Genomic DNA, 10497 nt, shown 5'->3' with positions numbered 1-10497 from the left:
GGCCCCTGGAGCTGCTTTCGCGAGAAGATCAAAAGGATCCAGATTAAAATGACCCTGTGCCGTGATTGGTCAAATTTCTGAAATTTCATAGCACCGCATAGAAATTTTATTCAACGAAATTCCAGATTTGACCGAACATAGCGCAGGGTCGTTTTAATCTCAACGAGTCTTCCTTTTAAATATACACTCACAAAATTTTACGTATGGTTTTGTCTCTAACACTTATTCGAATCATCGTTCGAATAAGTGTTAGAATAAATAAAATAAAAGCACAGATGCTTTATTTTACACAAGTAGCAAATAACATAAAAATGTAAGACACCTTACGATTTTTCCGCCGTTGCCCGATGCCTCCTTAGCCTCCTCTTCCTCTCAGATTTCCTTGTGGCACTCACACAACACTCACTCGCGAGAATCACCGATCGCGCGAAATTTCGGACACTCCCGTACGCGATGTGAATACCGCGAAACGCACAAAATACTATAGTACTAACAAATATCGCGTGACTTTCTGTCATACAAATTACTCAAACTAACAATTTGCATTTTTGATTCGGAAGAATAGGATAATGGATAAAACACTTTTGAATTGGCGATATAAAACGCAACGCGAGCATCGGAAGCATAATCTGCGGCAAAGAAATAATGTAACGACGTGCAATAAGCGACTTTCTTTACTTCCGGCCCGTTCAAGCTGCGAAGAATCACGGAGCGAATTACAGCGCGAACGCCGAAGTCGCACAAATTTCTCTCTTTTCCCGAAAATGGAACAGATTACACGAAATCGATAGATAATTAAAAGCACGGTGCGTAAACGAGATGTAACCGCGACAAAGTACCACGATTTACCTTCATATTTTAGATGAGTTAGTCTCGCGAAATATCTATTGGTATACGTTGATAAAGAGCCGTCGCCTCAACATACAATTCGTTTCCCATTACAAGTTGTAGAAACTTAATAATTAATCAAGGAACGTTACTTGTTACTGATAAAGGTGTGCACAAATCAATAGTGTTTTATCCCTGCATTCATCGCGATCGAGTCTTGAAAACCGATAACGCAAAAGTAATACCACGCACGACCTTCGGTTACACGATGGCACGCAAAAACATCGTACGTTACCGCGCCGAGAGAAAAACAACAAAAAAACGTTGAGGAAAAATTCGTTGTCCCACCTACACGGAAAAAAACAATGTAGCTGCTGTAGCTAAAACTTAGCAAAATAGGGACAGCTAATATTTTAGTTGTGATAGCTCAATATTTTGCTACTGTGCCTATATTGTATTAGGTGCGACAGCAAACGGTTTGCTGTCGTAGCAAAATATTGAGCTATCACAACTAAAAATATATTAGCTGTCCCTATTTTGCTAAGTTTTAGCTACAGCAGCTACATTGTTCTTTCCGTGTACGAAATTGAAAATGCTATACCTAATATTTCTAATTACTTTGTTCAGTGACTGTTACTACGTTTTGCGTATCATTCTGCGGACTTATTACGCGATGACATCGATCGCCGATTATTCGCTGAGAGCGATCGCGATTATCCTCCCGTACTTTTCGCGAACGCGTATCAAGAAAGAATGATACGATATGCGGAACGGCGCGGGCACAACAGACTCGTTCGATTGTCGCCGCGTGAATCACGTGAATGATTCCTGCGTACGGCGTGACCTTGTTTCGCCGAGCGCCGTAAACAACTCGGTCGAAAGCCGAGCGCCGGTTCCACGAAATGACGTAGCGCCGTAAAAACACGCCTCATTGTCACTAGTCGAAAACAGTCTATCAGTTAGCGGTTCAGTCGAGCGAGGCGGGTGTTTCGCGCGTGTCTTCGCGTCGCTCGTCGTAACGCGCGGCGATCATTCCCCACGAGAATCTCGATCGTCTCGTACGAAAGATAGTAACATATTTGTCAATCGCATTGAAGCAATTGTCGCGATCCGTACAAAAGTGCGCGTGTAACATAAAGTTTCTGTTTTCGTCGCGCTCGGGAGTGCCGTTTAAATAATCGAACCGAAGACTTTTCAAAGCCCATTTGAGGAGCAAGTATTTGTTAAATGTCCGTTCCTGTCGACGGCCACACTTCGAGATTTGGCAGTTTTCGGGATACAATACTCGCCGACTCGAAGTGGAGGCGAACTTGACGGAACAAAATGTTATACTTTCACATGGGCTTTGCCAAACGGGAGTGTAAAGCCTCGTCTACACCGACAAGGCGTAAGGCACGGCGCAAGAGCTCAGGCGTAGGCGTTGGAAATAAAATTAGTTTATTTCGCTTGCGCCGCTGCGCCACGACCCTAAAGGCCAATGTCCACGATCCAAGAACTGTGTCCAAGTTCTAGTTTCAAGAAATGCGTAGCCAATCAGCTTGCGGCTATTCCATACAAGCTGCATGTTGATTGGCTGCGCATTTTTCGAAACTAGAACTTTGACACAGTTCTTGGATCGTGGACATTGGGCTTAAGATCGGGAAAAATCCTCTTGCGCCTGTGCCTGCGCTCTTGCGCCGCGCCTTATGCCTTGTCGTGTAGACGAGCCTTAAAATCGCGCGAACGATCTGTGTGTTTTCGCGAGTGTGCCAAAGGACAATCTGAGTGGAGGAGGTGGCCTGGATGAGGCATCATGCGCCGGCGGAGCAACTTTACGGTAAGTGTTACTTTTCATTCTGTGTAAAATTAATCTCTTCCCCGGTTTATTGAGTCGTTAATTTCATAATTCTATAATTTCGAAATAATATAATTAGAGAACGAGAAGTAATTTAAAATTTTCTAAAATTTTATTCTCGCGAAGATCTCTTGCGGAAAATCTTTCGCGCGGTAATCATGTAGGTATCTAATCGAAAAAGTTGGATACATTCCAAAACTTTTTCACAAAAATCTTCCTTTCCGCAAACCGTTGCGATCGCGGTTCTCTTCTTTCGTTCGGCATTCAACAAGTGGCACACCGCCGCACGGTTCATCAGAGAAACCAGTAAGTCTGTTCTTACTTTCGACCGAGGAGGGCCGCGAAAATTCCCTAGCTACCGCGACGCCCGATTGGCCGCCGCCGCGCCGAGCGGTGCAACAGCGGCCGCTCGCCGATGCGTCGCCGAACGCCGGCCGGGCGGTGACGCGAGCGCGCGACAGCGAACGCTCCGCGGCGATTGGCCGGCCAGTAGCGTCCGCGACGGGCATGCGCGTGCACGCGGTTTCAAGTTGACGCTCTTCGCCCGTCGTTCGTACGCGTTCGCCGAACGACGCGGCGCGATCGCGGTTGGCTGCACGGAACTCGGACGGCACCTTCGAGTCGGGGCGCAACTTTGCGCAACTGTCGTCGCGCGGCGGACGAGAGAGACGCGCCGATCGCACTTTTCCCGCTACGCCTGTCCGTCCCGATACGCTTCTCCCCCGCCGAGTTGTCCGCGAGCGGGTATTAACGGTGTTGTGAGCACCTTCGCCCAGGTGTTGCCAGGTGTTACCAGGTGAGCCGTGCGCGAGCGTTCGCGTCGCCCTCGCGTCACCTTCCCACCCGCAGGGAGGCGGACCGCGCTTCGGCGACGGCAAACGGGTCTCGCCGTCGCGCGGGTCTCACGGTACCGCGGGCGTCGGGGAATCGTCACGCGTCGCGTGTGCCGTGCGCGAGTTGGGAGTCGGGGACGAGAGACGCGAGAGTGAAAACTGCACGCGTCGCGGTGATCTCGGCCGAGTCCGCGTAACCGTCGGTTGAACGGTGACGGTCGCCGAGGGCCAGACGGGAAGGACGATCGATCTCGATCGATACTGGTCCCTCCCACTGTCAGTTCCTGCGGATTCTCTCTCTCTCGCGCGCGCGCGCGCGAGAAGCACCGAAGAGAGAAGAGCGAGAGAGTGAAGAGGGCAGAGATCATTTTTGAAGAGAAGCGCGAACAAGTCAACAGACGTCCGTCCGAGCGGAGTGCAGGCGCGATCTTCGTCTCGTTACGGGGCGCGTTCGCCTGTCCCTTCTTGCCGCTTCGCCTCTGCCTTTCCCTCCGCGGGGCACCGCGCGCTAACCGTTTATCCCATCCCCCCCTCCCACCCCGCTCGCCCCGTGGACCTCGCGTGGCAAGAAGGACGCGCGGAGTCCGGCCGCGTCTCGCGCCTCCTTCGAGCGCGATCGAGGGGGCCGGAGGGGAAGGAATCGTCGCGGCGATCATCGCGGAATGCGAGCCGCGAGTGTGCGTGAGACGGGGACGCGGCGCGGATCGCCGCGATTGGCGTAGACGCCGCGCGCTTCCGCGGAGTCGCTTGACGCGCGGCGGCCGCGAGCGAGGAGCCCGGGCCTACGACGGTGGAGAGGAAGCGGGCGAGCGAAGACGAGGAGGAGGCGGAGGAGGAGGAGGAGAAGAGGGGGAGCAAGTGAGTGAGGTCAACGTCGCGCAACGGCGAGGCGAGAGGATGAAGCAGCGGCCGGCGGCGGCCTCCGCGAGGACGCGCGGCCTTCTCGCCGGTGTCTGCCTCGTCTGGATCATCGGCGGCATCTACGCCATCGGTGAGTCCGCGAGCCCTCGCGCAGTATTCCTTTAGTTTTTTTTTTCTTTTATCAGTACGTGACGCTCTCCCGGTAATGAGAAGTCTGCGGATTTGCGACGCACGCGGTGAAACGTGCGAGACTCGCCGGGCGGGCACATTTCGTAAACAAGGAGTGATCTTCAATGTCGCCAGTAGTAATTAAAAGGCTCCGATGGCAGCTTGACCATGCCTGGCAATTTTTATGCTCGAAACTCACGTGTTCTGCCTCTCGTGAACCTAAAGCCTAATCTACAATGTGCTCTCTGCATCTAGAAACATTCTATTTTATATAAACAAGTCGAATTAAAACATTTGTCGACAATGTACGATTGTACAGTATATAATATACAATTCATTCACTTGCGCAAACTTTTTAAATGTATTTAGTGGCTACAAAATAGAATGTTTCTAGATACAGAGAGCACATTGTAGATTAGACTCACGCCTGAGCTCTGGTCCTTTAATTTATTACACTGGACATTCGATACGGTATCACTTGAAAAGAACCACGAACCATGGTCGAAACGTTTGTGAGTTTTGAACATTGAAAGTGCCAGGACATGGTCGGGTTATCATTGAAGTTTAATAAATAGGAGTGTATCGGGCAGACACTGATTGCAAGACGCGCCGCTTCTTGGCGAGAAAAATAATCCTCGGACTTTCCGTTTGCCGGACGACTTTGCTTTTCCCGGGGCTCGAACGCGAATCTTTTCCTCTAGCTCAACTCGTGAAAAGCGAAAAATTTCATTGACGAATATTGAATTCTTCAATGAACATTTTCGCTTTTCGCGAGTTGACGCTAGAGGAAAAGATTCATGATCGAGGCCCTGGGCTACCCATTTCTTAAACTTTTATATCTTGTAAACCGTGAAACTCTACGAACAAAATTTCTTTCGCTACAATCAACTACAAACGAAAGGCTACCGTTTCCTGTATTAAAAAAAATTGTTGTCGAAAAGTCGGGTGCCAGATTTACAGAGGTCTACCCAGGCCCACGGAATAGCATACTATTTCGGTTAACGCGGATAAAAGCGTCGATCCGCTTTTGCCGTTTGGTGGAAAGAAGGGTTGGATCAGGACGACAATTGTACGAATTGTTAGCAATTTTGCGGCGAGCGATACCGCCGGTTCGATTAATCGGAGTTTGGTCGAGGTCATCTTGTTCATCGCGCGACTGAAAGCTGTCAGGACAGGCCTGCTATTTCTGTACCTCTTAACGCAGCTTTTTTACCATATATTTACGCAACGGCAACGTAGCGACGCTGTCATTAAGAGCTACAGAAAAGCAGACCAGCTGGATTCTGCGACGCGATTGATTGTCGCTGTCGATAATTGTCGTTACGCAGGCATGTTGCAAAATCGAAGTTACAGAATCCAGTCGCGGGCGCGAAATAATCCCGCGTGAGAAATATCGTCGGCCACCTGCTACCTTCGAGCGTTTCCACTGAAACGGGAAGAGGGTGGAGAGGAACAAATCCGTGGCCTGAGGTCACAGAGTTAATTTCGGTTCGAACATCGAGCGCCCGTCCGCTTTATGTCTCGATAGACTTGGAGAGACTCTCAAGTGGCGTACGCGCGATAGTACTGTGACATGTGCAAATAGGTTTCGGTGGTCAATAGAGAGAAACAAATTAAGAGAGACTTTTTCTATTGGTTCGCCACCAAAACGCTCCGTCTGGAGTTTACTAATCGCCGAACCACAGATAGAAAATTGATCCTGGAAAAGTTCGAGGAGCAAAGAGACGGAGAGAATTGTCTCCTAAAATTTACCCTGAAAATCGTGTAATCGTGGGACAACATAGCATTTGGGAGAAAAATGTTCTCTTCAAATTTATCCTGAAAATCATGTAATTGTTGGAGCAACACGGTAGTTCAAAGAATCTTATGAGAGTTTTGTGAAATTTTACCATGCATTTTACTAGTAAATGTATGGTAACATTTGTAAAAAGTCGTAAAATTGTTGGAAATGCCGTTCCACAATTACATGATTTGCAGGACAAATTGCAGAAGAAAACTCTCTCCGTGTAGTTTGATCGAATCGCTGATCTCTCTACGTGGTCGAGAAGTAATTCTAAAAAAATGTGACACGGTTAGATAAAAAGAGTAGGATATCACGAAGCGTCGATGATTTACGTTATCAAACTGAAGCGCGTGGCTCCATTTATCTAGCTATCTGTTTATCTACCGAGGAGAAACGATATTTGCTGGAGGGGGCCCGAGATTTATGTTACGGCGAGATAATTTGGCTTATACGTAAACGCATAAATAAACTGTACGCAAACGCGGTGCACGCGACTCGGTGATTACTTCTCAATGAACGCCGTACCCCCGCGGCGTCCGAAACGAAACGAAGCCCCCGGTGGACCAACGCGCCTGGGGGAAAATCTGCGAGCGTCTCCCCCAGGGCGGTCGAGTGCGGCGTAGGAGCGACCCTAATTGAGATTTATTACGACGTTAATCCGGACCAATTGTGCGAACGAAGTTAAACCGTTGACCTCTCGTCTCATTTGCGCGGGGAGGCCGAGGAGGGAGACGAGGCTCAATAGCTCCGCGAGCACGTGCCGCGCGAGGACAATTCCGAATTAACCCTTTCTGCTCACTTTCCGCGTTTCTCGCGTTCGGCGCGAGAGAGAAGTGCGCGGCTGGAAGTCGCAGATGCGCGAGTACAAAAGTTATTGTCGCGAGGTGCAACAATCGAACTTGGATTAACCCCTTGAAGCACGCATTTTTCTATTGAACCATCGAACCATTTTTCGTGAAACTTTGTATACAAGGGTTTTCGGGGCCGCCGATTACGAATCCGTTATCGGATTTTCATAATTCACAAGGATTCAAGGTGGCGGAATTCAAAACTTAAAAGAATAACATCGTTCAGCTGTAATTCAGCTGTGCTAAAAAATATTATTTAGATATTATTTAGGACCCGTGGAATCTAATGTTGAAGATTCTTATAGAATATAAAAAATAGCGCGCGCGAAACGGCGGATGCAAAATTGAAATTTGATCATTTCTTAGAATTTCTCATTCTTGACACTATACCCAGAGCTAACGACGCGGACGCGATGAGTCCCTAAATAATCAAACGTAGTCAAACGAAAATGTTGAAGAACTTGAAAAAATTCACGTACTTTGCATCAGCCATTTTAATTTTGAATTTCTGACATTAGATTCGTAGACCCCGAAAACCCCTTTGTACAAAGAACTAATCTTAAGAAACTTGGTCAGTAATGAATTTTTCCGAAATAATTATATTTGTTTATTTATAAAACTCTTTTTTTCTGTTCTTTTATTGCTACGATACCCAAAAAATGCAAAAGACCTGAGCCAAATGCATTAACTAGAAATTAAATGGCCAAAAAGTAAAGAAGTTGAGGTGGTAACGTGGGTTACCGCCATGCTTCAAAGGGTTAAAGCAAAATGGCAAAGTTGATTGTTCCGATTATATCGCGGGAGACGGGACCAAACGAAGGCGCGATTGCTTTCGTCTTCGACTCCTTACCGCGAGTTCAAAGTTTGTCTCGAGTTCTTCTGGGCCGAAAGCTCTTACGGTCGAGTCTTCGAACATTCGGCCACGAAAATAGATTTCCGTTCTGCAGCTACACGGTCTAAAAAAATGAAACTACTCCGTGTAATCGACAGGTAGTTGGATCGTCAGTCTTTCGTCCGAGCCTTGGTTCAAAGGTCACTCGCGCCTCTTTGGTTTTTTCCAGAGAAGATACAAGAGAAAGAAGGAAAAAAATTAATAATCAGCAATCTCGCTCCGCTTCTGGCACGCGCAAACCCCGTAATGAGGACAGACCTCCATTGATTAAATTTCCTTTGGACAATGTCGAGCATTGATACTAGCCGGCCGGCAGATAAAGGGAGATAAGAGCCGCGATGCCGAGAGGGGTCTCGATCTTTCCTACCAAATCGCGCGTTCTATTTTTTCCTCCGAAAAATCCAGCGATATATTCCCGTCCCGTAAAATTGAGATGCCGTCTCGCTCGGCAACGTACGAAGAGCGTTAATTATCTATCGTTAAATTTACAGCAGGCGACTGTAAGCACGCTATAAAATTTATAAAATATATCCAGATTTCTTTCGTAAACGTCGATTTTCAAAGTATCTTCGCCGTAATATGCACGGAGAGAACTTTCGCTTAAAATTTATCCTGAAAATCATGCGATCGTGGAACAACATGGCACTTTGAAGGACTGTATGAGAGTTTTTTCAAAATTTCCCATACATTCTATCAGTAAAATGTACAGTAAAAATTCCAAAAACTCTCATAAGATTCTTGGAAATGCCGCGTTGTTCAACGAGTTGCATGATTTTCGGGATAAACCATTTTAAGAAAAACTTCTTCTCGTATGTAACAAAATACGCAGGTAAACGTGCGATGCACATAGACTCAAAGTAAGAAGAAATAACAATGAAATGAGACGTCATTGGTTGCTGCCGTCTCTCACGCCATCAGTTATCTAGTGGACTTCGGTGGAAGAAAATGAGAGCCGGTTTCCCGCACGTTTGGCCGATATAAAAGGGCTCGAGTTTGAAGTCCCGCGTGTGGAAGGCAACGGAGGACGTTGCCTGTAGTCGTGGCCGTGTACACATTCGTACGTGCGCTAGGAAAGGTATCTGTCGTCGGCGTCAGCTCCACCGGGGGCACAATGGCGAACAAGGGCCTTTACCTGCTCCTCGACGAGTCCCTCTTCGCTCCCTCGCCCGCGCAGAATAGACTTCCCTTCCGCCGCGCCACCATTTTCTATAGCCTTCTACTTACTTTATTGAGCGGGTGTGCCCTTCTTCGGCTAGGCAGGACTATCGAGAGCGTGTCCCGCGGAGAGCGGTTCCTGGATTAGTCATTCAAAAATGCGACGAACTTCAGAAGGGACGGAAATCATGAGAGACTCTTCATTCATGGCGAATATTTCAGCCTGTTTCGAATCGATTCTCCCCCCCCTCCCCTCTTTCTCTTTTCCCGCCGGAAATGTCGAAAAATTTATCGTTTTATATCACGTAAAATTTATCTGTCCAAAGATAGATAATATTGATAATATTGGAAAATGATCGCTTTAGCGCTACTAACTGTACAATAAACGCTCCAACTAAAATTCCGTCAAAGTTAAATCTACTCGAAACGAACGGAAAATGTTTTCGTTGTCCGTTGCTCTTGTCGGAGCTTGAATTTTGAACAATCCTGGCGTCTTCCGATGATCCCGAAAAGCTGCGTAAACGCCTCGGAATTTTTAAAGAAGTCGAGTAAACCTACTCCACTAATAAGAATTCTTCAATGTTGCCAGCGATAATTAACGTCAGTACTTTCTCGACTGTACCTGGCGTCTCTAATGATACAGAAAATTTATTGCGAAAAATATTACCTCAGCCAGGATTTGAACCTGGACCTCCCTACACTCTAGGCGGGCGTCTCAGCAATTCGGCCACCGAGGCATACGACAATATTTGTCGCAATAAAAGTATTCCAGGTTATTTAGTTGCCCAGTTCGAGAGGAGTGCGCTTGCGCGTGAGGAATGCTCTGTACATTTTTATCGCGGCACACACAGTTGCGCAAAACGTCGCCGATGGTAGATCGGTACGATTTCTGCGAGTCGCGATGGCAAAAACTCTCGGCAGACTCGGCGGAGATGGCCGTTTGCGGCCTTTACCGGTCCCGAGTGGCCTTAGGCCGTTATCCTCTCGGATCCCGAGCCGCCGCGCCGTTCCGAGCGACCGGATGTGCCCGGCCACCTTTTGCTTTTATCTCCCCGCGACCGCGTCATCTTCATTACCGTCATTTTCCTGTCCTTCACGCCGCGGAATCCACCGTCGCGCTTGATACCGTCCATCCCCTTCCTCGCAGAAGCCGAGCCTATTTTCTCCATTTTTATTCCCGCCTGCGAAATCCCCTTAGCCGATTTGAACGCATCGAAGCGTTATCAGACTCTCCCATCAGGACATAGGCTGGCAGAATTAAGTTGGCGGAAAGTAAGGAAGCGGAAGTGTATTTC

General features: G+C 47.9%; 1 protein-coding gene across 2 annotated transcripts in view; it reads left to right on the top strand.

The window, feature by feature from the left end:
* Positions 1 to 4326: 4326 nt before the first annotated feature.
* Positions 4327 to 10497, top strand: part of LOC105561366 (protein sidekick) — a 41308-nt gene continuing 35137 nt past the window's right edge. For both annotated transcript variants that reach the window (XM_012011280.1, XM_012011279.1), the window contains exon 1: positions 4327 to 4486. In XM_012011280.1, coding sequence (XP_011866670.1) covers positions 4393 to 4486 — 94 coding nt within the window. In that variant the 5' untranslated portion in view covers positions 4327 to 4392. The remainder of the gene's footprint in view (positions 4487 to 10497) is intronic.

This window comes from Vollenhovia emeryi, unplaced genomic scaffold (assembly GCF_000949405.1).
Source record: "Vollenhovia emeryi isolate VEMERY1.0 unplaced genomic scaffold, V.emery_V1.0 DF939208.1, whole genome shotgun sequence".
Classification (NCBI taxonomy): Eukaryota; Metazoa; Arthropoda; class Insecta; order Hymenoptera; family Formicidae; genus Vollenhovia; species Vollenhovia emeryi.
The sequence above is the reverse complement of the archived record's forward strand: the minus strand, read 5'-3'. Positions and strand labels throughout refer to the sequence as shown.